Source organism: Pocillopora verrucosa, chromosome 5, assembly GCF_036669915.1.
Source record: "Pocillopora verrucosa isolate sample1 chromosome 5, ASM3666991v2, whole genome shotgun sequence".
Lineage (NCBI taxonomy): Eukaryota > Metazoa > Cnidaria > Anthozoa > Scleractinia > Pocilloporidae > Pocillopora > Pocillopora verrucosa.
Genome location: NC_089316.1, coordinates 6,449,386 through 6,475,884, shown reverse-complemented (window position 1 = coordinate 6,475,884; position 26,499 = coordinate 6,449,386). Strand labels below are relative to the sequence as shown.

Sequence of the window (26,499 nt, the reverse complement as noted above, 5' to 3'; positions counted from 1 at the left end):
AATCAACCGCATATTGCTAACTCTTGCTTTGAGCCAGTGTGAAGTTTCCTATCTCTTTCTGCTATTTCCGTATGGTAGAGCGCTCTATGAACAAGTCTTCAAAAATAAAAGCAAAGTAATCACGATCAGAGTAATGCTTATGAGAGGCTGTAAATTTGGTTCAGTGAATCGTAACAGATCAATGTTCACAAGTTAAGTTACCCCCCCCCCCCCTCCCACGTTAATTGTCGTTAGGAATACTTTCTCAATTTTAAAAGGAGGCTAGACAGCCCTTTTTTGTTTATCATTTAAACAACAAGCCCTTGGTATGACAAAAAAAAACATATATCTTTGTGTGTACTTCTGTGTAGAAGGCTTGATTTCCACATTATGCGCCGATAAATTCCAAGCTTAAAGATCCCCTCCGAACATTTGAACGGTTAAAATTTCTTACCTTCCCCCTCCTCCCTGGGGGCCAGAACTGTATTCAAATGCTCTTCCCCACTGCTGGATTCGATGATTAGTTCTTTTTTTTTAAGATCAGCAGCAATTGATTTGATTATGAGAGCTTTAAAACCTAGACCTTGTTAACCTTTTCTTGTGAGCCATTCGCTCGCAAAAGTGAATTAACTCTGCACCTTTGAACAACTCCATGCTAAAATATAAAACGTGTATTCCGCTGAAGAGAATCGACACTTCCGGTTCAAATTCCCCATCCCAGCCAGGGAAGGGTCACATTTGCCGACCCCAGGCACTGAATACAGTCAAATACTTATGTTGCTAAGGAAGAATTATGAAGCCTTGAATTTTTTGGCGTATGATCGAATGTTCGATTTCTCACCAATTTGATTACAGTCATGGTGTACAGAGAAACTGCTTTGCGAGGGTTGGCCAACGCACAGATGGTATTTGGGGCTTTGATGTTCGTCTTTGGAATAGCAAGTATTTTTCTTCACTACAGACTGGACTACGTACGTCGGTTTGGCATCTGGGTTGGCGTCTGGGTCGTTTCGTCTAACTTTTTCGAATAAAAGGTCAAGATAATGGGCATTTTGTTGCACGCTTATTCGACTGCAGTTACATAGTTGACTCTTTTGCGGCAGGTTCAATATGAGGCTTACGGTTCACTGGCGCTTGGTGATTTAAGAAGGCACTACTTCCACTAAAAACCTGAAATCACAGCCCCAAAAATTATAATGCATACACTTCTTGGTTAAAGAAAACAATGGCGAAAAGGACAGGTTGTATTTAGGACCGGGGATTTGTTTTCCAATTGTATGAGGCGAAGAGAAAATTTTACCAAGCTACCAATCAATGAGAAGCAAACTGGTGTGAATGTGGAACTGACTGAAAAAAGAAGGCGTTTGAAACAAATCAATTTAAGGATGGGCTCGGCCTTGACGGTGTGCGCACTCTGATTGCGTTGCATTGTGGTAGCGATAAGTTCATTGTGGCGGTGAAAGCGGCAGAAATAAGCAGATTTTGACTGAACATTCCGTAAAAGTTAGGCCATTCCTTTTTCCCTCCGCCACTGTTGAAAGTAATTTGTTTTATTTTGAATGTGTTTAAGTATTTGTCGCAATGTCAGTTGGTTGTCAAGGACAAACGGAATCACTGTGGTGAAGTAAGTAATTTGAGACCAATTTTCGAGAATGCCAAATGTATCGTACGTCGTTTTTTGAAGTCTTTATTTATCCAGGGATTTGGATGGTCGCTTTGATCAAAAGCTCTAACCAAATGCTCTCCAACGGTATTCGTGTTTTGTTTATTTTAAGAGCGAGCGTTTGAGACCGGTTATGGCGGCGAAAAGGCTTATCGTTGTGTATAACTACAGAGTATTGTGTTACATAGCGTTACGTTATTGTAAGGACGTTTCCTATTTCTAATCAATCGTGTTGTAAATCTGCTTTCTTCTAGCGCTTGAGCAAACTCCCACAACTTTAAAACATACATTTGAATTTACTCACAGATTCTTTCCTCGAAATTTACAGAGGTATTCTTCGTACACTAATCATCGCTGGAAGTGAATAATACTTTCCGCTATTGAGGTTATTAAATGGTTTTGAAGAAAAAATTGTCATGACAGTTCCTGAACTTGAGTTTTTTTGCCAAACCAGTACCATTCTTATTATTTTTCAAAAGTGTACATGCGCTTTTTTTCTTACGTGCTCTCTAATTGACAAGTGTCAGATTGGGACAGATAGTTGCGAAAAAAATGTTTCTTTGGAAGCCTTTTAAATCGCTTTTATCGCTACATAAATAAAAACTTTATCGGTCTCTCTCTTTCATGTGCATTATCTCTGTTTTAACTACCATTCACTCGCCCGAAAATTTTTCAGTTTTAGGACGATCTGGGTAGTCTGCCTTTTGATAGGCAATTGGGAATGCGCCACTGGATGGGGGTCACCATTTTATGGGGTACTGCCTTGTGATAGGCTAATGCCACTCGATGGGGTCACAATTTTATGGCTGGATTGATTACAATGGGGTTGCATTTTCCTCAGAGTTACTAGAATGGGGTTCATCCCACTTTTTTGAGATTTTGGGGGTAGGAAAATTGTAATAGTGTAGTTTGATCGTCCGGGTGAGTGTAGTCCTGAGAAGGACTGTTGTTAAATCATTCGTTGCCAATACATTTTTTATATATATATATATTGCATATATATATTTTTTATATGTATATTGCATCATTTTTATATATATATATTGCATCATTTTTGCATACTTACAGTTCGTTTCACAAAAAGGGGCACATAACTGGATATGTAGGGCTAAAACTGAAAACTATTCAATGTTGAATACAGCATGTGATCAAATAAGCCCTAGCTAAAATTGGTGAATATCCTTGGATATCTAGCTCGACTTATATTCCCCAATCAGTCAAATCCTTTTGGTCAATACGATAGAAGCCTTCGTTTAAACTTGAATTCGAGATGAAGGGCATATATTAACTGCAACAGAGGAAGAAACATGATTTTTTACATAATATCCACGGACAAATATCCGTGCATATTTTTTAGTGTCCGATGGAAGCTGTTGTTAACTTATTGCAAGTTTAAAATCATGTGCCCTGTCCAGTCTAGCTTTGTTCTTTGTTCTTTGTTTGCATCGTGGAACAAACATTACGTTCACTAGACAAATATCTCTCTAGTGAACACTTGTATAGTGTTAATAATGATCATGATGAACAGTTTATGCTGGGCTAGTGACATTTGAAATAATTAGTATTCATCGTGAACCATTGGGACTCTTAGTTTTGAATGTAGTACAGTCAACTTCCCTCTAACTAGACACACGCTGTTTTCCTGTCCGCAGTAGCTCAGTTGTAAACCTACCTAGTAAATGGTTTTGTTCATTCTATCAACCTTATTTGGTGAAATGGCAAGTTGTGTTTTTTAATGAGTTTTAGACTATAAATATTTAATCACCCTGCTGTTTATTTACTTTGACTATTAAGACAAGGACCAGCCAGCAAGAGATGTATGTACAGCCTCGGTACATGAACCCAAGGACACGGCTAGGTGTGGTTTTAATGCAGACTGAAGATGGTGTGGTGCCACAGGGATACCCAGCAACAGGCCAGCAACCTGCGTAAGTCCTCCTGCAGGTAACTAGAAATAAAACGTTTTCTACTGATACAAATGAAATGAATCCGAGTTTGAACAAAACAAAGTTCCAGGCAAAGTATCAAATGTTTTTTTTCTTATTTAGTTTGTTTGTCAGAAAACAAATTAATTATTATTCCGTGCAGTGAGGTGTTTACAATGGAAATTCAATTTTGGTCTAAAGTTATCCATGACTACATTGACTGCAAGAGAGTATACTTCAGAAAGATTTAAAGGGGAAAAGAGGAATGAATGGTGTCATTTAGATGCGTAACACGTAGATTAACATATTCTCTGTCCTCGTCCTCTTAGTGTTGTTCAGGCTATTGTGTGTTTATTAGGCATTTTTTTCAGATATCAGGAAATTAATATTTGAAATTCTAAGAGTGACTTGCATCTAATCTCTCCTTACAATATAACCCCCTGAATCACACATTAAGGTAAAAAGTATGAGGAAAATGGTCACCAGCTAAAGAAGCTCTCGATTGTTAAACCAATTATACAAAGATAGAATGGAGTAGATGTATACTCATGTTATGGTGTACAGGGTTAAAATGCTGGTATGATGAAACTAAAGCTGGTGATCTATACATTCAGTATGGTAAATTTTTTAACTTGATGCACGAATAAAGAAAAAATTCGAGTTTGTTATGAAGCTATTGATGGCCCAATTCACCCGAGTGAGCTCTCTGTAGCTCAATGACAGCGCACAAAATCCAAAGGCCTTGTGTCTAGTTCAATATGGGTAACTCAGAGTTTTTTTGCCCCACGCATTTGAAAAAATGAAGAAAATCGTGCCCCATGTATATGCTGTCAAGAAGTCTGAGGTCAATTGTGTTCTAGGTCTGAAAGTATTTTAACATTGTTCATTTGACAGCTTGGAGCGATTGTACAGCCTGGAGTTGTTGCAGAGCCTCGCGTGGTTTCACAACCTAGGGTGGTTGCTCTGCCTGGGGTTGACTTCTAGCGACCCAATTACTGGGCTACATGAATCCATACATTCACTACATGAATCAGAAGTTACATCTGAAGACCTTTGTAGTGTAATTAGGGCATGCTTTAGAAGTTTTGTGTTCGTAAACTCTTGTAGTGGAAGGGGAAAGGAATAGGAACCATAGGAGAGGAGTGGTTAAAGAGGACAATAAGATAAGAGAGGAGAGGGTGAAAAGTGCGAACTGAACGAGGGTTGAAGAAGGGGTGCGGGGGAAATGTCAAGGATACGAGAAGTCACGGATATTGAAGCCCGGTTAGAAGCAAGAGATTCTTTCCCCCTTTTCCCTCCCTACCCATCTCTTTCCCAACTAAGGTAAACCTGTGCCTCCAGGATGTGTATGTTTATCTAATAAGCTGAATCACTGCTGCATTTTGATTGGCTCATTCATAGATGATGTGACTTTTAACAGTTTTTTTGCTTCTTTCTTATATATAACAAATCAGGAGCCCTTTAATGAGCTCCTGGTAAATATGGGTAGACAGATGACATCACAATGTAGCTGCGCCTCGTGTGCCACTTTTTGGACCTTTTCTCATGTTATGACGTCATCTACTATCTCTTACTAAGTAGAGATATAGCAGCTAATAATCTGCACGTTTACGATACACCACAAACGAACCCAACAGAACGATATAGCATTACCCTCTTACTAATATTTCCGCATGCTAGAGCCCTCTAGGAACAAGTCTTCAAAAATAAAATCAGAGTGATCAGGATCAGAATAATATTTATGAGAGGCTGTAAGTTTGGTTCAGAGAATCGTAACAGTTCAACGTTGACAGGTTAAATTACTTCCCCGTAAAATTGACGTTAAGAATACTTACTCAAGTTTAAGACTCCCCCGTAATATTCACGTTAAGAATATTTATTTAAGTTTAAGACAGGAAAATTGTGATAGGAAGCTGAACAGCCCCTTTTTTTATCATTTAAACAACAGCCCGTGGTATGGCAAAAAAAAACATATCTTTGTGAAAGTTCTTCCCTTCCCCCATCCTACCTGTGGGCCAAAACTGTACTCAAATACTCTACCCGACTGCTGGATTAAATGATCAGTTTTTTCTTAAAGATCAGCGACCGCAACTTTCTTTTCATTCACTATTTGAGCTTTAAAAACCTAGACCTTGTAGACCTTTTCTTGTGAGCCATTCGCTTGCAAAAGTGAATTAACTCTGTACCAGTCCGGGCCATAACCATTTCTGGATACTTGATGACGTCACCAACATGGATGTCGTAGTGGGACATCGAGGAAACTCAATCATTACTTTATTCGAGCCCTAGCGACTTAGTTCCCTACCCATATCCCATGAAACCTTGCAAAATTACAGAAGACAAGCAATTACACACAACAAGCAAAGAACTGATGGTGATCGCGATGACGTGAAGGAAAAATTCAGATGAAAATTCGGGTGGAGGTCCATGTTTGCGAAGGGCTCGATCGAGGAATAACCTCTATTTAGTTGAGGTTTTCAGGTATGCAACATTTTTTTTGATTCCTAAAAAAAATCTTTTAAAAAACTAGAATAAATTTGCTTCCGATTTGTCAAAATTCCAATCGAGTGCACGAGGTTTTTGCTCGAGTGCACAAATGTTGAAAGTCTGTTAGTGTGCAAACTACCAGACGGATTCCTTTGTTAAGATCCATCGGAGTATCGTGTAAACGATAAATTTTAACCATACGTTGTGGCCGGCCAATTTAAAGTAAAAGGACAATTATTTATCGGACCTTTGTAAGCCTACATTGTGAATTACAGATCAAGCCAACAGCATGGATGAACACATTCAGTATCTCGAGACACTTTGTCGTCTTTGTGGCACAAATCTGCCACGGGCCTGGGTCAGTGCTATAAACAAAGAATATTTTAAATCGGAGCTCTGGATGAAATTTCAAATCAATGTCGATCTTGACATCAGAGAGATTCATTCAGCCAAGGCGAATGCACACTAAAAGATAATTTCAGGAAATCACGAATCTAACACGTAAATGTGATTATCCAGCGAGTAAGTTCTCCTTCGGGCAAACATAAAACAAAAAGGTATTCGTTCACTGAGCTCTCACATCTTCAGGTATCGTATCCGGGAAATGTGCGATAAGAGCGGCATGAAGATGAAAATAAAGAAATCACATTGGTGGAAAGCCTTGCCGAAGTGTCTCTATTACAGCATTCCGGAAAGAAAGGTTGGAGGTTAACCACACGAACTGATGAGAGTGAAATTTTCGTCTAAAACCACAAGGGACTTGTTTGTAATTGTGAAACTCGTTTAGAAACACCGCTCGTGCTTTCACATTTTGCAGTGATTACCTAAACAAACTTTCTATACAGGGTGTTCAAATCAAAGGGTAATTGTAAAGGACATATTATTGCTGACTAAAAGCTGTAGGACCGAATTTGTAGTGTTCTGAGACCTAGATTCTCCCGCGAATCGATCAATAGCGCGCAAAATACCTTGTATGATTCTCTTGCATTGAATTCGATCATGTGTATTCGTCTTAATATAGATTGTGACTACTTGATTTTATTTCATCCCACTCATGTATTTATTGGCGTTTATTTTCCAGGTATCATAATTTCAAGATCAAAGCTCCACGTGGAACACCGCTTGTTATTCAAAGTGAAGACGACAACACGTATGACTCGCATGCACTGGCTTGTCTTCTTCCACGAGAAATGGAACGCATTCCAGAGGCTTTACGAGAAGTCCAGATTTTCAGCAGATCGCAGAGAAAGACATACACTTTAGGAGATGTCAAAGGGCAGCAGATCGGCACGGTTCAGCACTTTCTAAACATACAGCTGCATGCTTTGCTTCGATGTGGCAAAATAACCAGGAATTGAAAGGTAAGTTACTGTTTTCTTGCTTTACTGTTACTTTTTCGTAAAGGCTTGATGGACTGAAATTGATAATGTCTATTTAAAATCGGAGAGAAGCAAGATATTGTCTTTCCTCGACCTATACTGGAGAGAAATGAAATTGTCCTGATTCCGCGATCTCACACCTCACTCGTTCCAATTGTTATCAGTGCGCGTTATTTGGTTCAACCTCATTTAATTGGTTTTCTTGTAACCCAAAATAGGGAAATCAACGGAGAACGGACAGTAACATCGAGGCCAAGCTCTACCCTGAAGTTCTCCAGATACAAACAGGCTGGCGGAGGAGCTTTTATTCCTGTGACGCTCTTGGTGGAAGGACCACAGCGTTACAAAGAATTTGTGCTAGAAAGAATGCGAGAATGTCTAGGACATGCATGTTGAATGTTTGAAATAAACGAATATTTTTAATGGTATCTTACGTCCAGTCCTTATTAGCGAATTTTTTTTCAGCTTACTACCGCATTACAACATGGCCGCCACCAAAAAAAAAAAATCAGCTTCTTCTTGTTTCCAGCACCTCTCGGCCAAATTTGCTTTGTTTTGGTTTTGATCTCACCCAATCACAAAGCTCGAAACCGATATCCAGAAATGGTTATGGCCCGAACTGTGCACCTTTGAATAACTCCGTATTAAAATATAGAACGTGCACTCCGCTGGAAAGACTCAATACTTCCGGTTCAAATTCCCCATCCCAGCCAGGGAAGTGTCACATTTCTAACCACCGGAAACTGACAACAGTCAAATGCCTTCGGGTTGCCAGGGAACAGATTTTGAAGCTTTGACTATCTCGGCGTCTGATCTAATCTTCGATTTGTCGCCAGTTTGATCACAGCCATGGTGTACAGAGCAGCTACTTTGCGAGGATTGGCCATCGCACAGATGGTGTTTGGGGCTTTGATGTTCGTCTTTGGAATAGCATCTATTTTCGCCACTGTAGACTGGACTTCGTACGTTGGTTTTGGCATCTGGGTTGGCGTTTGGGTAAGTTTCGTCTCACTGTTCAAATATTAGGGACCTTAAGAAAAGCACGACGGCGACGGCAACGAGGACGTGGCAGAAAAAAAAGATCTAAAGGGCAGAACAATAGCCAGCATGTGCGTTTTAAAACTATGCTCATTTCATAGCTGTCCTCTGCAAAACCACAACGAGGAATCAAAAAAAAATTGCGTCGCCTGCGAACGGAAACCGCGGCGGCAAGTTATGCAAGTTATTTTTATTTCCCTTTGGAAATCAACGCTGCTTAATATACGTTATGCTGAAGTTGAGGTAAGGTGCCGTAAGAGACAATGAACTCATGCGACTATTTTCGAACAGAAATTCATTTTTTAATCGATGCGTGTCTTCCTTTGCGTGAATGGAATGAATGAGCTTTTAGTGGCAAAGGTTAAGGTAATAGACATTTTGTTGCACGCTTTTTCGACTGAAGTTATATAGTTGGCTCTTTTGCAGCAGATTCAATATGAGCTTACGGTTCACAGGCGCTTGGTCATTTAAGAAGGCACTCCTTCCACTAAAATCTGAAATCACAACCCCATAGATTATTACGCATACAGTTCTTGGATAAAGAAAATAATGGCGAGAAGCATAGATTGTATTTAGGACCGGGGACTTGTTTTCCAATTGTATGAGGCGGAGCAAAAATCTTACCAATCTATTTTCATTGAGAAGCAAACTGGTGTTCGTCGGGAATTGACGAAAGAAAGACATTGAAAGACAGGCGTTTGAACCAAATCAATTTAAGGATGGGCGTGCACACTCTGATTGCGTTGCATTGTGGTTTCGTTATTTTCCACTTTATGGCGGTGAAAGGGAAAGAATCGGCAGATTTTGACTGAACATTCCGTAAAAGTTAGACCATTCCTTTTTCCTTTCGCCTTTGGTGAATGTAATTTGATTTATTTTGAAAGTATTTTCCGTACGCATATCTCGCAATTTCAGTTGGTTGTCAAGGACAAAAGGAATCATTGCGTTTAAGTATGTAATTTCAGACCAGTCTTCGAGAAGGTCAAATTTGACGTACGTGGTTGGTTGAAGTCTTTATTTATCCAAAGATTTGGGTGGTCGCTTTGATCAAAAGCTCTGACCAAACGCTCCCTAACCGTCCGCGTGTTTTATGTATCCCAAGAGCTAGCGTTTGAGACTGGTTATGGCAGCGAAAAGGCCTATCCTTGTGAATAGCTACAGTGTATTGCGTTACATAGCGTAATGTTGTTGTAAGGACATTTCCTATTTATACTCGATGGTATTGAAAATCTACTTTCTTTTAGCGCTCGCGCAAACTCCCACAACTTCAAAACATACATTTGGGTTTACTTACAGATTCTTTCCTTCCAATTTACAGAGGAATTCTTCATACGTTAAACATTGATGGAAGTGAATGATATTTTCCATAAGGTCATTAAATGGCTTTGGAGAAAAAATTGTCGTAACAGTCATTGAACTTGAGTTTGTTTGCCAAACCAGTACCATTGTTATTTTTTTTCAAAAGTGCACCGATGCTTTCTTTCTCTTACGCGCTCTCTAATTGACGGGTGTCAGATTGTGACAGATACCTGTAAAAAAAATGTTTGAAAGTTCATCACCTTCATCGTTACGCAAATAAGAAAATATCTAGGTGAATTCTCTCTCTTTCATTTATGTTATCTCTGTCTTAACTGCCTTTTACTCCCTCAGAAATTCTTCAGTTTAAGGAGGATCTAAGTAGATTGCCTTGTGATAAGCTAATGGGGATGTGCCACTGGATTGGGTCACATTTTTATGGGGCACTGCCTTGTGATAGGCTAATGGGGGCGCCACTGGGTGGAGGTCACCTTTTTATGGGGTACTGCCTTGCGATAACCCAATAGAGATGTGCCACTCGATGAGGTCACATTTTTATGGCTGGATTGATTACAACTGGGTTGCATTTTCCATAGAGTTATTTGAATGGGGTCGATGCCACTTTTTTGGGATTTTGGGGGTAGGAAAATTGTGGGCAATCTTTGGCATCATCACATAGCTCTCCAAAGATAACCTCGTTAAAAGGTTATATAATGAAGATACATAAACAAAAAGTGACTGAGTTGGGATCGCGAAAATTATATTTTAGTGAACTCCATCTGCACTTCAGTTGGTGGAGCTTTCTGAGCTTGTTTGATTTGAATTGTATATTTATGGCAAGCAAAACGTGAAAAAATTATCACTTTGACTTGAAGAATACTTAATATGTTCTTATTCCACAATGAGAAATGAATTATTTAATTGATTTTTCTGCTTGTGTGAATTGTAGGTTTTTATCACCGGAATTTTGGGATACGTCGGAGCAAGAAATGATTTCTACCCAAACAGGTGTTTGGTAAGTTACTGGGCTTTTTCAGGAAACCCCTTCAATACAAACTACCTTATTATAGTGAAAGAGCCTCGATTACATGTATTTGATTGATGAGCCAAAAAATTAAAACTGAACGCTTTAAAGAAAACATGCATCAATATATTAGGTAAAAATGAAAGTACATCCTCAAAGATTCACTGCGCATATATTGTTAACCTCCACCTAAAGTTATCCAGCAACGATTTACATGGCCTAAAATGCTGGTGTTGTTCAAGTGGCTACAGTGTGTGCCCACCACTAATTCCATCACTCTTAGAAACTACATGAGCTGAATAATGTCAGCCTTGTTTTGTGTTTTCAGCCATGTTAAGCACTTCCTCAAACATTTAAGAGTTTTGAAAAGTTTAATATGTGCTTATGTGCATATGTGCCCTGTTTGATGAAAAAATTAAAAAATGATATGGATCTTGAATATTATTTTAATATAAATATTCTTATCAAATGGGATCAGTGAGCGAGTCTGGATAATTATAAAAATGATAATAATAATAATAATAATAATAATAATAATGATAACAATAAAAAGATACCAGTAACCAGGGCCCAGATTATCTAGGGCTACCCTTAGTAAGGGGGAGAGGTAAGATGAACTCCTCCTCTCCTGCCCCATTTACAGCATTTTTCAATTTTTCTTGACCAATATTCAATTGATAAATTGGTCAAAAATAGATAAATTAATAAATAAAGAAAGAGAAAAATGAAGACGGAAAGGAAGAGAGAAAAAAAAGAAACAACAAAAATAACTCAACTAGCAAATCAGTAATACACATTACCTTTAGGTTAATAAAATACACATAATAGTTATCCTGAACTGAATTTTTCTGAATGAAACTTTTCAGCCTTAATAACTCTTGTGCAAGCCTAATTGATTAAATATAAATTTAAGGTAACTTTTCAAGGAATAAGTTCTTTAATTGGAAATTGAATTAAACATCCGAGGAGCAACTGGCCAATTTTTAGGCTAAGATTTTATGAAGAGTAGGTGGTTTTTCCATTGCTCTGTGAGACCATTTTAATTGTACTTGACATATTTGCAGTTGGCTTTCAATGAAAATAAAGATCAGTTTTTTAACCTGAGAGAGTGCACCGTCAAAATTCCAACAACCAAGCTCTTCTCTGACAAGCCACAATCTCCTCCTTCTCTCTTAAAAGACGTTAAAATTACACTAACAGTAATTCTTTCCTATATTTTATGGCCTATCATAGGTACTAAAATTTTTATTAAATGGGAAAAATATACACTGTTCAGCAAATTATGTCATTCTTTTTAAGCTAAGAGGCAATATTGATGGACAAAAACAATTTCCTATCTGAAAGCCCTGGAATCTTGAGTGAAAAATAACTGGCGTTTTGGCCCTTTATAAGTTTTGAATAATTAACCCACCCTCTGAAACAAGTCCCAATCTGAAAACCCTGGAATGTAACACCCCTCACTCCTTCCCTTGGGTTTTTCAGAGAATTTAAAGTCCTTACGAAAATTGAATTGAATGGGGAGCAGAAATGGCGCGGTGGTGAGAGTGCTCGCTCTCATACTGCTATGTGCGGGGTTCGATTGCTGGACCTGCAGTCACATATGCATGGGTTGAGTTTTTTATTAGTTGTCGTTGTTGCTCCGAAGGGGTTTTTCTGCAGGTCTTTCGATTTCCCTCTATCCACAACACCACAACCTGGAGATAGTGGACAGGAAGAGCCACTTAATGAAATGTCCGCTGCTAAATTATAACTAATAATTGTTATCATTATTATTGATAAAAAAGATTGGTATGAGACTTAATACGTTTAATTTATGTACGTTTACCAGGAGATGGTCCAGTTTGAATTCTAATTGAATTGTGTGGTGTGTCTTTATCAACAGATTGGATGTTTTATGGGTTTCTCTATCACGGGTTGTGTCTACTCAGGTACAATGTTCATCTGCTATAGCATTACTCTCGCAGTCTACGCTGAAATGAAGAAATACTGTGACAGTTATAAGACTTATTCTCCATACCGCTACAAAAGTTACCGTTATGGTACCAACAAGTACTATAATTGCTATGGGAGCTCTGGCCTCAGAGCTACAGCAGAAAACTTGGCTGGTTTAGGCTCTTGTCTTCTTATTTTGTCCTTGGTTGAGTTGGTCGTGGCCATTGCGTCATCCATCTATTGTTGCAAGGCAGTGTGTTGTAACTCAGGAAGAGTTGGGAACACAGTAAGTAATTACCACCAACAATTCGGTTGTTAATGTTTAAAGCTATCTTGAAATCATTTGTTGCCAATATCTTTTTTTTTTAATTTTTTTATAAATATTGCATCAAATATTTTTTAATACTTACGGTTAGTTTCACAAAAAAAGGGGCACATAACTGGACATGTGGGGCTAAAACCGAAAACTATTCAGTGTTATCATCCATCAAATATTTTTGCTCGCGCGAAATTGTTCTAAATTCATCATGTGATCAAATATGCCCTGGCTAAAAGTGGGAAATATCCAAGGATGTATAGCCCAACTGATATTCCCCAATCAGTTAAATCCTTATGGTCAATATGATAAAAGCCTTCATTTGAACTTAAATTGAAGATAAAAGAGCATATAGATACTTTTACAAAAGAAGAAACATACTTTTTTGTTGTTGCTCAAGTGGGACCAGAGAATACTGAAATGGAACTTAAACCAGCAAAAATTAAGTTGTTCACAAACACTTTCCCCGCGCAATTTGCAAAAGTATGTTGAAGGATGATATACACGCCAAAAAAATACCCTTATATTTGTCCTTGGACATTATCTGTTCTCTTGTTCATCATAACCCTCTCGGAAGGCTGTTCGCATCTCAGAAGACAGTTCGTATCTCGGAACAGATATATTAATGTCCACGGACAAATATCCGTGCACATTTTAGTGCCCGATGGCAGCTATTGTTTATTCATTGCAATTTTAAAATCTTGTGTCCTGTTTCCCAGTCTAACTTTGTTCTGAGAAAATTGTTAGCATCATGGAACAAATATCTCTGCATTGAACACAATCCCACTTGTATAGTATTAATAATGATCATAATGAACAATTTATACTGAGTTATGGACATTTAAAATAATTATTATTCATTGTGAACTAATGGAATTTTTAGGGTTTGAATGTAGTACAGTCATCTCCCCTCTAACAGACACACTCATTTTTCCTGTCCACAGTAGCTCTGTTGTAAACTTACCAAGTGAATGGTTTTGTGCATTCTATTAACCTTATTTGGTGAAATGACAGTTAGCAATTTTGATGAATTATTAGACTTTAAATATTTAATCTATCAGGCCCCAGATGTTTGAAGGGTGGATAACACTATTCACTGGATAACTCCCTATCCGCTGGATAGCGCATTATGTTCTATTAACCTTTTAACTCCCAGATCAAATGTTTCATTCTCCTTACTGTCAACCATACAATTCTTACAATGCTAGCTCAGAGAATTAATTATTGGATCAAGTAATTATCCCCAAATTGATATTTTTCTTTATTCTCATCGCTTATCTGGTTGATATTGTATTGATATTGTGAGGAGAAATTCTGTGTTGGTCACTAATGGGAGTTAAAGGGTTAATTCCTATCAGCTGGATCGCGATTTATCCATTGGATAGTGTTATACGCTCTTTGAACAACTGGACCCTTGGCTGATGTTTAATTATTTTGACTACAAAGACAAGGACCGACCAGCAAATTGTTTGCTTGTGCCAATGAGTAAATAGCTATGTTTTGTAAACTGTAGTGCTTGTAGCCAATAATTATACAGAGCACTTTAGCTATATAGAGACCCTTTGTAAATAGCCCTAGTTTTAATTGTACTAATTTTATATTGTAAATAATTATTTAATTCAGCCTTTGGCTGCAGCTTAGTTATTCTTATGAAACTCTCTATCTCAACCAACCAGCAAATGACTTTTGTACAGCCTCAGCAGAGGGCACAGCCTGGTGTGGTTTTAATGCAGACTGAAGGTGGTGTGGTGCCACAGGGTTACCCAGCAACAAGCCAGCAACCTGTGTATGTCCTCCAGCAGGTAATTAGATATAAATAATTATGTACTGATACAAAGTAAATATATCAACGTTTGGACATGCAAAGTTCCAGGCAGTTTACTATAAACTTGGAGTGATCAAATGTTTTTTTTTTTGGTTTAGTTTGTTTGTTAGAAAACAAATTAATTAGTATTCCATGCGGTGCAGTGTTCACAATGGAAATTCAATTTGGTCTAAAGTTATCCAAGAATACATTAACTGCAAGAGAGTATACTTTAATAGGTTTAAATAGGGGAAAAGAGGAATGAATGCTGTTATTTAGATGCATAAAAGTGAGTGATCAGCATCTAATTTCTCATTACAATATAACCCCCTGAATCACACATTAAGGTAAAAGGAATAAGGGAAATGGTAACAAACTGAAGAAGCTCTCGATTGTTAAACAAATTCTCCTGATCAGGTGCCTTAGGAAACACTATATATTAAGGACAGTATGGAGTAAATGCATAGTCGTGTTATGGTGTAAAGACTATTAATAGGTACTGACACATACATTCTGTATGGTAATTTTTTGAGCTTGATGGGTGAATAAAGAAAAAATCTGAATTTGTTAGATATGAACCTACTAATGGCCCAGTTCACCTGAGTGAGCTCTCTGTAGCTCAGTGGCAGAGCACAAAATCCAAAGGCCTGGTGTCTAGTTCAATACAGATAACTCAGAGATTTTTGCCCCATGCATGTGAAAAAATTGGAGAAAATCTTGCCTAATATGCTGTCAAGAAGTCTGAAGTCAATAACGTTCTAGGTCTAAAAATATTTTGGCATTGTTTATTTGACAGCCTGCAGTGGTTGCACAGCCTGGAGTGGTTGCACAGCCTGGGATGGTTGTACAGCCTGGGATGGTTGCACAGCCTGGGGTGGTTGCACAGCCTGGAATGGTTACACAGCCAGGAGTGGTTACACAACCTGGGATGGTTGCACAGCCTGGAGTGGTTACACTGCCTGGGGTAGTTTCACTGACTGGGGTGACCGTTTAGCAACCCAATTACTGGGCTACATGAATCCATACATTCACTACATGAATCAGCAGCCACATCTGGAGACTTTTGTAGTGTAATTAGGGCATGCTTTAGAAGGTTTGTGTTCGTGAGCTCTTGTAGTGGAAGGGGAAGGAAATAGGAACCATGGGAGAGGAGTGGTTGGAGAGGACAAAGGATAAGAGAAGTCACAGATATTGAAGCCCGGTAAAAAACAAGAGATTCTGTCCCCAACCCACCCCCCCACCCACCTCCGTCTCTTTCCCGATGTAGGTAAAGCTGTGTCTCCAGAACCGGTATGCTTATATAATAAACTGAATTACTGCTGCATTTATTTTGATTGGCTCATTCTTATAATCTTTTGGAGGACAGACATAGATGATGTGACCAAATACGGGAAGACAGATGACGTCACAATGTGGCTGTGCCTCGTTTGCCACTTTTTGGATCTAACTACATTATGACGTCATCTATCATCTCTTACTAAACAGAGATATGTCAGCATGAAATCTCTTTGTTAATTCGTAAGGTATATTTCAGCTTTAATGTTTGAGAAGATACGGGAAGGAATAATATGCCGGATTTGCCTTTTCTCAGGAAATGATGATTTAGATGTGACACTGTATTGTTTAAATTGAAGAACTGAATGTGGCTTTTAATCCTTAATTGCAGCCTGTGTTTTACAATTTTAACTATAGTAGTAATACTTATAATAAGCTAACGTTGTGACTCGAATGATTATCCATTTGTTCATATTACAATAAAGTATGTCAAACATGCAATTTTTTCATGTATATGGGTGCGAAATTTTGTTTATGTATATTCTATTTTCATTAACTACGAAACCTGAAGATATCAATGTGTAAAATGTTGCGTTTATTAATTGTTGCCGTTCTTTGGTCACTGAATCCTCCGTCACTAACAATGTTTGACAGGAATACTTTGCAAAAATAGAACCGAATCATATTTTAAGCTTTTTACTTTTCAAGATGAACAAGAATCTGTACGTTTACGATACACCACAAACGAACCGAACAGAACAATGTAACGGATTGAAACTGATCAATTACAACCGAATTACACCAACTGAGTCTTATACCAACATTATGGCTGAACAAACCAATCAGTTCACATGAATCAAACAACAACTATTCAATTAATTCTGATGATGACTTCTGCGCAGGTTGTCGAAATATCAGTCACTATTACTGACAACAGTCCTTCTCAGGACAATTTTGGTACTATCAATTGAGTTGATAACGTAAACTGGCCACTGTAAAGAGTTTTAAAGCTGACGTTTCGAACGTTAGCCCTTTCATCGGAGCGAGGTCGCGAATTATCATGTTATACTCTCCCACCGACGTAGCTTCTCAGGACTACCCTCACTTAGACGATTAGACTACACGATCAAACCTACATCTTCAAATGGCTTTTTAAAGTGGAGTACACGAACGATTTTGCTGAGGGTTACTTCACTAGATTGTTATTGACTTCGAGGAAGAGAATCTCAAGACTTATAAAAAACAAATCGGGCTCCCGCTTTTTGGTCGACTGATGTTGTTAATCACTCAACGTATGATTACAGACCGAATCGAACCCCTCCTAGTCCTATTATCATTATTAGGCACGCCTAAAGTTTGTGCACAAGAAGATGTTATAACGTTAGTCTGAATAACACATTCCCACGTAAATTGACGTTAGGAATACTTTCTCAATTTTAAGACTGGAAAATTGTAAAAAGGAAGCTAGACAGCCCTTTTTTGTTTATCATTTAAACAACAAGCCCTTGGTATGACAAAAAAAAACATATATCTTTGTGTGTACTTCTGTGTAGAAGGCTTGATTTCCACATTATGCGCCGATTAATTCGAAGCTTAAAGATCCCCTCCGAACATTTGAACGGTTAAAATTTCTTACCTTCACCCTCCTCCCTGGGGGCCAAAACTGTATTCAAGTGCTCTTCCCCACTGCTGGATTCGATGATTAGTTCTTTTTTTAAGATCAGCGACTGCGAATTTCTATTCATTCACCAGCAATTGATTTGATTATGAGAGCTTTAAAACCTAGACCTTGTAAACCTTTTCTTGTGAGCCATTCGCTCGCAAAAGTGAATTAACTCTGCACCTTTGAACAACTCCATGCTAAAAAATAAAACGTGTATTCCGCTGAAGAGAATCGACACTTCCGGTTCAAATTCCCCATCCCAGCCAGGGAAGGGTCACATTTGCCAACCCCAGGCACTGAAGCCTTGAATTTTTTGGCGTATGATCGAATGTTCGATTTCTCACCAATTTGATTACAGTCATGGTGTACAGAGCAACTGCTTTACGAGGGTTGGCCAACGCACAGATGGTATTTGGGGCTTTGATGTTCGTCTTTGGAATAACAAGTTTTTTCTTCACTACAGACTGGACTACGTACGTCGGTTTTGGCATCTGGGTTGGCGTCTGGGTAAGTTTCGTCTAGCTTTTTCGAATAAAAGGTCAAGATAATGGGCATGTTGTTGCACGCTTATTCGACTGCAGTTACATAGTTGACTCTTTTGCGGCAGGTTCAATATGAGGCTTACGGTTCACTGGCGCTTGGTCATTTAAGAAGGCACTACTTCCACTAAAAACCTGAAATCACAGCCCCAAAAATTATTTTGCATACACTTCTTGGTTAAAGAATTATGGCGGTGAAAGCGGCAGAAATCAGCAGATTTTGACTGAACATTCCGTAAAAGTTAGGCCATTCCTTTTTCCCTCCACCACAGTTGAAAGTAATTTGTTTTATTTTGAGTGTGTTGAAGTATTTGTCGCAATGTCAGTTGGTTGTCAAAGACAAACGGAATCACTGTGGTTAAGTAAGTAACTTGAGACCAATTTTCGAGAATGCCAAATGTGACGTACGTCGTTTTTTGAAGTCTTTATTTACCCAGGGATTTGGATGGTCGCTTTGATCAAAAGCTCTGACCAAATGCTCTCCAACGGTATTCGTGTTTTGTTTATTTTAAGAGCGAACGTTTGAGACCGGTTATGGCGGCGAAAAGGCTTATCGTTGTGTATAACTACAGAGTATTGTGTTACATAGAGTTACGTTATTGTAAGGACGTTTCCTATTTCTACTCAATCGTGTTGTAAATCTGCTTTCTTCTAGCGCTTGAGTAAACTCCCACAACTTTAAAACATACATTTGAATTTACTTACAGATTCTTCCCTTGCAATTTACAAAGGTATTCTTCGTACACTAATCATCGCTGGAAGTGAATAATACTTTCCGTTATTGGGGTTTTTAAATGGTTTTGAAGAAAAAATTGTCATGACAGTTCCTGAACTTGAATTTTTTTGCCAAACCACTACCGTTTTTATTATTTTTCAAAAGTATAAATGCGCTTTCTTTCTTACGTGCTCTGTAATTGACAGGTGTCAGATTGGGACAGATAGTTGCGAAAAAAATGTCTGAAAGTTTCTTTGGAAGCCTTTTAAATCGCTTTTATCGCTACATAAATAAAAACTGTATCGGTCTCTCTCTTTCGTGTGTATTATCTCTGTTTTAACTACCATTCACTCGCCCGAAAATTTTTCAGTTTTAGGACGATCTGGGTAGTCTGCTTTTGATGGGCAATTGGGAATGCGCAACTGGATGGGGGTCACCATTTTATGGATTACTGCCTTGTGATAGGCTAATGCCACTCGATGGGGTCACAATTTTATGGCTGGATTGATTACAACGGGGTTGCATTTTCCTCAGAGTTACTAGAATGGGGTTGATCCCACTTTTTTGAGATTTTGGGGGTAGGAAAATTTTAATAGTGTAGTTTGATCGTCCGGGTGAGTGTAGTCCTGAGAAGGACTGTTGTCGGTACTAGTGACTGACGTTTCGACAACCTGAGCGGAAGTCATCATCAGAGAGCAATTTGTGAGCAATTTTTGGCATCATCACATGGCTCTCCAAAGATGACCTAGTAAAAGGTTTTATAGGGTAGATAAATAAACAAAAAGTTTCTAAGTTGGGATCGCGAAAATTATATTTAGTGAACTTCATGAACTCCATCTGCACTTCAGATTGGGGAGCTTTCTGAGTTTTTTTTGATGTGAATTGTATATTTAAGGCCTGCAAAACGTAAAAACGTTTATTACGTGGACTTGAAGAGTACTTAATGTGTTCTTAATCCACAATGAGAAATGAATTATTTAAAAGATCTTTCTGCTTGTGTGAATTGTAGGTTTTTATCACTGGAATTTTGGGATACGTCGGAGCAAGAGATGATTTCTACCCAGACAGGTGTTTGGTGAGTTACTAGGAATTTTAAGGAAACGTTTTTTGGATAACTTCCCTATCTCAATACACACTACCTTATTATAATAAAAGAGCCTTGATTACATGTAACTGATTAATGAGCCAAAAATTAAAACCGAATCGTTTAAAAGAAAATATGCATCAATATATTACGCTAGAATGAAAGTACATCGTTAAAGATTCACTGAGCATAAAATGGTTTACCTCCCAAAAGTTATCCAACAACGATTTACATAGCCTAAAATGCTAGTGTTTGTTGTTCAAGTGGCTACAGTGTGTGCCCACCACTAATTCCATTGTGTGGTGTCTTTTTATCGACAGATTGGATGTTTTATGGGTTTCTCCATTATGGGGTGTGTCCTCTCAGGACAAATGGCCATCTGCTATAGCATTACTCTTTTAGTCTACGCTGAAGTGAGGACACACTGTAACAACTACAACGATTACGGTTATGATACCAACGAGGACTATGATTGCTATGGGAGGTATGGCCTTCGTAGAGCTACTGCGGAAAACTTGGCTGGTTTTGGCTCTTGTCTCCTTATTTTGTCCTTGATTGAGTTGGTCTTGGCCCTTGCGTCATCCATCTATTGTTGCAAGGCAGTGTGTTGTAACTCAGTAGCAGTTGGGAACACAGTAAGTAATTACCACCGCAGTTCAGTTGTTAATGTTTAAAGCTATCTTTAAATCATTTGTTGCCAATACACTTTTTATATATATATTGCATCAAATATTTTTGCATACTTACAGTTCGTTTCACAAAAAGGGGCACATAACTGGATATTTAGGGCTAAAACTGAAAACTATTCAATGTTGTAATCCATCAAATATTTTCGCCCGCGCGCAATTGTTCTAAATACAACATGTGATCAAATAAGCCCCGGCTAAAACTGGGGAATATCCTAGGATATCTAGCCCGACTGATATTCCCCAATCAGTCAAATCCTTTTGGTCAATACGATAAAAGCCTTCGTTTAAACTTGAATTCAAGATTAAGGGCATATATTAACTGTAACAGAGGAAGAAACATGATTTTTTATATAATATCCACGGACAAATATCGGTGCATATTTTTTAGTGTCCGATGGAAGCTGTTGTTAACTTATTGCAAGTTTAAAATCATGTGTCCTGTTGTCCAGTCTAACTTTGTTCTTTGTTCTTTGTTTGCATCGTGGAACAAACATTACGTTCACAAGACAACTATCTCTCTAGTGAACACTTGTATAGTGTTAATAATGATCATGATGAACAGTTTATGCTGGGCTAGTGACATTTGAAATAATTAGTATTCATCGTGAACCATTGGGACTTTTAGTTTTGAATGTAGTACAGTCAACTTCCCTCTAACTAGACACACGCTGTTTTCCTGTCCACAGTAGCTTAGTTGTAAACCTACCTAGTAAATGGCTTTGTTCATTCTATCAACCTTATTTGGTGAAATGGCAAGTTGCGTTTTTTAATGAGTTTTAGACTATAAATATCCAATCACCCTACTGTTTATTTACTTTGACTATTAAGACAAGGACCAGCCAGCAAGAGGTGTATGTACAGCCTCGGTACATGAACCCAAGGACACAGCCTGGTGGGGTTTTAATGCAGACTGAAGATGGTGTGGTGGCACAGGGATACCCAGCAACAGGCCAGCAACCTGCGTACGTCCTCCTGCAGGTAACTAGAAATAAAACATTTTCTACTGATACAAATTAAATGAATCCAAGTTTGAACAAACAAAGTTCCAGGCGGTGTATCAATGTTTTTTTCTTGTTTAGTTTGTTTGTCAGGAAGCAAATGAATTATTATTCCGTGCAGTGAGGTGTTTACAATGGAAATTCCATTTTGGTCTAAAGTTATCCATGACTACATTGATTGCAAGAGAGTATACTTCAGAAAGGTTTAAAAGGGGAAAACAGGAATGAATGGTGTCATTTAGATGTGTAACACGTAGATTAACATATTCTCTGTCCTCGTCTTCTTAGTGTTGTTGTTCAGGCTATAGTGTGTTTATCAGGCATTTTTTTCAGATATCAGGAAATTAATATTTGAAATTCTAAGAGTGACTTGCATCTAATCTCCCCTTACAATATAACCCCTTGAATCGCACATTAAGGTAAAAAGAATGAGGAAAATGGTCACCAACTAAAGAAGCTCTCGATCGTTAAATAAATTCTACAAAGATAGAATGGAGTAAATGCATACTCATGTTTTGGTGTACAGGGTTAAAATGCTGGTATGGTGCAACTGAAGCTGGTGATATATACAATAAGTATGGTAAATTTTTTTAGCTTGATGCACGAATAAAAAAAAACTTCGAGTTTGTTAGATATGAAGCTATTGATCGCCCATTTCACCCGAGTGAGCTCTCTATAGCTCAGTGGCAGAGCAAAAAATCCAAAGGCCTAGTGTCTAGTTCAATATGGGTAACTCAGAGGTTTTTTGCCCCATGCACGTGAAAAAACGGAGAAAATCTTGCCCTATAAGTCTGAGGTCAATTGTGTTCTAGGTCTGAAAATATTTTAACATTGCTCATTTGACAGCTTGGAGTGGTTGCACAGCCTGAAGTGATTTTACAGCCTGGAGTTGTTGCACAGCCTCGAGTGGTTTCACAGCCTAGGGTGGAGTTTAAGCGACCCAATTACCGGGCAACATGAACCCATACATTCACTACATGAATCAGCAGTTATATCTGAAGACCTTAGTAGAATTAGGGCATGCTGTAAAAGTTTTGTGTTCGTGAGCTCTTATAGTAGAAGGGGAAAGGAATAGGAACCAGGGGAAAGGAGTGGTTGGAGAGGACAATAGGATAAGGGAGGAGAGGGTAAAACGTGCGCACTCAATGAGGGTTGGAAGTGGGGGGGGGGGGGAAGAGTCAAAGATACTGAGGCCCGCTTAGAGAGAAGGGCGAGAGGTCACAGATATTGAAGCCCGGTGAGAAGCAAGAGATTCTTCCCCCCCCCCCCCCCATTTCTTTCCCAACTAAGGTAAACCTGGCCTCCAGGATATGTCTGTTTATATAATAGGCTGAATTACTGCTGCATTTTGATTGGCTTATTCATACATGGTGTGACCTTTAACAATATTTTGCTTCTTTCTTATATATAGCGAATCAGAAGCCCATTAGTGGACTCCTGGCAACTACGGGTAGACAGATGACGTCAAAATGTGGCTGTGCCTTGTGTGCCACTTTTTGGAGCCTACCACATTATGACGTCATCTACTATTACCTACTAAGCAGAGATATGGCAGCATGAAATCTCTTTGTCAATTCGTAAGGTATATTTCAGCTTTGATATTCGTGAAGATAAAGGAAGCAATGATATGCCAGATTTGCCTTTTATCAGGAAATGGTGATTTATATGTGACACTATATTGTTTAAATTAAAGTGCTAAATTCGGTTTTTAATCCTTAATGGCACCCTGTGTTTTACTATTTTAGCTATAATAGTAGTACTTATAATAAGCTTAAGTTGTAACTTGAAAGATTATTCATTTGTTTAGTTTTAAGGGGGAGGCCCCACATCAATAACGTTGTCACCTTAACATGAAGGCGTGAAATATTATAATAAAATGTGTCAAAAAGGCTATTTTTCACGTATATGGGTGCGTAATTTTGTTTTGTATATTCTACTTTCATCAACTACGAAACCTGAAGAAGTCAATCTGTAAAATCTTGCTTTTATTAATTGCTGTCCTTCTTTGGTGACTGAATCATTCGTCACTAACAATGTTTGACAGGAATACTATGCAAAAATAGAACCAAATTATATTTTAAGCATTTTACTTTTCAAGATGAACAAGACTCTCTACGTTTACGATACACCAGAAACGAACCGAATAGAACAATGTAACATACCCACGGATTGAAACTGACCAATCACAACCGAATTACACCAACTGAGTCTTACACCAACATCACGGCTGAACAAACCAATCAGTTCACATCAATCAAACTTATTACACTGACAACAAGTATTCAATTAATTCTGATGATGACTTCTGCGCAGGTTGTCGAAATATCAGTCACTATTACTGACAACAGTCCTTCTCAGGACAATTTTGGTACTATCAATTGAGTTGATAACGTAAACTGGCCACCGTAAAGAGCGTTAGCCCTTCATCGGAGCGAAGTCGCGAATTATCATGTTATACTCTCCCACCGACGTAGCACAACAGTTTCTTCAGAAACTTTCCCTGCTTCTCAGGACTACCCTCACTTAAATGATTAGACTACACGATCAAACCTACATCTTCCAATGGCTTTTTAAAGTGGAGTACACGAATGATTTTGCTGAGGGTTACTTCACTAGATTGTTATTGACTTCGAGGAAGAGAATCTCAAGACTTGTAAAAAAAAAATCGGGCTTCCGGTTTTTTGGTCAACTGATGTTGTTAATCACTCAACGTATGATTACAGACCGAATCGAACCCCTCCTAGTCCTATCATTATTAGGCACGCCTAAAGTTTGTGCACAAGAAGATGTTATAACGTTAGTCTGAATTACACATTCAAGATGCCTAAGTTGATCCGTATCGTAATGAAAATATCATTACAGTTTAGATTTGTCGTTTTGCATTAGTGGACGCGGGTATTTGTTGTAGCCCGATATGCACCTGAAATGAAACAAAGTTCTCAAATAAACAAAAACGTTATAAAACAGGTGTAGTTGCTACGGCAACGAATGGTTTTATGACCAATTTCGCTCCCTTTCCATTATGGGTGAGGACATCGTCCCCGCAGACACCGCCAAAGACCTTGGTGTGATTTTGGATTCTAATTTAACTTACGATGAACACATAATTAAGACCGCTTCCTCGTGCATGTCCCGCCTCGGCCAAATAAACCGTGTCAAGCATGTTTTCGACAAACGTACACTTTTGATGATTATTAATTCCTTAGTTTTCAGCAGGTTATTTTATTGTTCCAATGTTTGGTCAAATACCTCAAAATGTAATGTTGACAAGTTACAGGCGGTGCAGAACTTCGCATGCCGCATTGTTAGCGGTGCGCGTAAATTTGACCACGTTACACCAATTCGCAAGGAACTAAATTGGCTTTCAGTTCAAAGCCAGCTTTACTACCGGAACGCTACTATGGCCTTCAGATGCATGACTGGTCAGGCTCCAGATTACCTCTCATCAAAATTCATAAAGCGAGCCGAGGTTAGTCGACGTAGCACCAGAAATTCGCAGCTTTTGCAAATTCCATTCTTTAGAACAGCTAGCGGTCAGAGAACATTTTTCTATAGAACTGTAAACTTATGGAACTCTTTGGATAATTCCTTTAAACTGTGCAACTCCGTTAAGGTTTTTAAAAAACGTTTAAGGACCAAATTACTCAAAGAGTTGTAATTTTATATATTTGTATGCTTTTATTTTTCTTTTAGAACATTCAGATTTTAAAACATCTTTAATTGTAAATAGGATTTTTTAATTGTAATAGGATTATTTTTATAACATTGTCTTTGAAAAGCCCCCTTGGGGAAAGTCAATAAAGTATGTATGTATGTATGTATGACACACAAGCAAACCTATGGTGGTGTTCACAGGATTTGGAAACCCAAGCCCAGATAAAGTACAAAAATCAACCGCATATTGCTAACTCTTGCTTTGAGCCAGTGTGAAGTTTCCTATCTCTTTCTGCTATTTCCGTATGGTAGAGCGCTCTATGAACAAGTCTTCAAAAATAAAAGCAAAGTAATCACGATCAGAGTAATGCTTATGAGAGGCTGTAAATTTGGTTCAGTGAATCGTAACAGATCAATGTTCACAAGTTAAGTTCCCCCCCCCCCCCCCCCCACGTAAATTGACGTCAGGAATACTTTCTCAATTTTATGACTGGAAAATTGTAAAAGGAGGCTAGACAGCCCTTTTTTGTTTATCATTTAAACAACAAGCCCTTGGTATGACAAAAAAAACATATATCTTTGTGTGTACTTCTGTGTAGAAGGCTTGATTTCCACATTATGCGCCGATTAATTCGAAGCTTAAAGATCCCCTCCGAACATTTGAACGGTTAAAATTTCTTACCTTCCCCCTCTTCCCTGGGGGCCAAAACTGTATTCAAATGCTCTTCCCCACTGCTGGATTCGATGATTAGTTCTTTTTTTAAGATCAGCGACTGCGAATTTCTATTCATTCACCAATTGAGAGCTTTAAAACCTAGACCTTGTAAACCTTTTTCTTGTGAGCCATTCGCTCGCAAAAGTGAATTAACTCTGCACCTTTGAACAACTCCATGCTAAAATATAAAACGTGTATTCCGCTGAAGAGAATCGACACTTCCGGTTCAAATTCCCCATCCCAGCCAGGGAAGGGTCACATTTGCCAACCCCAGGCACTGAATACAGTCAAATACTTATGTTGCTAAGGAAGTATTTTGAAGCC

General features: G+C 38.4%; 2 protein-coding genes and 1 long non-coding RNA gene across 4 annotated transcripts; all 3 read left to right on the top strand.

Annotated features, from left to right (window-relative positions):
- Window positions 1–5,759: 5,759 nt before the first annotated feature.
- Window positions 5,760–7,848, top strand: LOC131777867 (uncharacterized). Of its 2 annotated transcripts, XR_009339652.2 has the most exons (4): window positions 5,760–6,048; window positions 6,643–6,754; window positions 7,136–7,415; window positions 7,652–7,848. It is a non-coding gene; the product is annotated as an uncharacterized lncRNA (long non-coding RNA). The 2 variants fall into 2 exon arrangements; XR_010717608.1 differs by lacking the exon at window positions 6,643–6,754.
- A 334-nt stretch (window positions 7,849–8,182) lies between these two features.
- On the top strand, window positions 8,183–16,167 carry LOC131777868 (uncharacterized). Its single transcript, XM_059094224.2, has 5 exons — window positions 8,183–8,429; window positions 10,717–10,782; window positions 12,674–13,009; window positions 14,716–14,841; window positions 15,640–16,167. The coding sequence occupies exons 1-5, from the start codon at window positions 8,283–8,285 to the stop codon at window positions 15,835–15,837; spliced, it is 873 nt and encodes a 290-aa protein (XP_058950207.2). The 5' UTR covers window positions 8,183–8,282; the 3' UTR covers window positions 15,838–16,167.
- A 1,910-nt stretch (window positions 16,168–18,077) lies between these two features.
- On the top strand, window positions 18,078–23,701 carry LOC131777870 (uncharacterized). The gene is made up of 5 exons (XM_059094225.2): window positions 18,078–18,288; window positions 20,045–20,110; window positions 20,440–20,754; window positions 21,637–21,786; window positions 22,653–23,701. The coding sequence occupies exons 1-5, from the start codon at window positions 18,142–18,144 to the stop codon at window positions 22,764–22,766; spliced, it is 792 nt and encodes a 263-aa protein (XP_058950208.2). The 5' UTR covers window positions 18,078–18,141; the 3' UTR covers window positions 22,767–23,701.
- The last annotated feature ends 2,798 nt before the right edge of the window (window positions 23,702–26,499 follow it).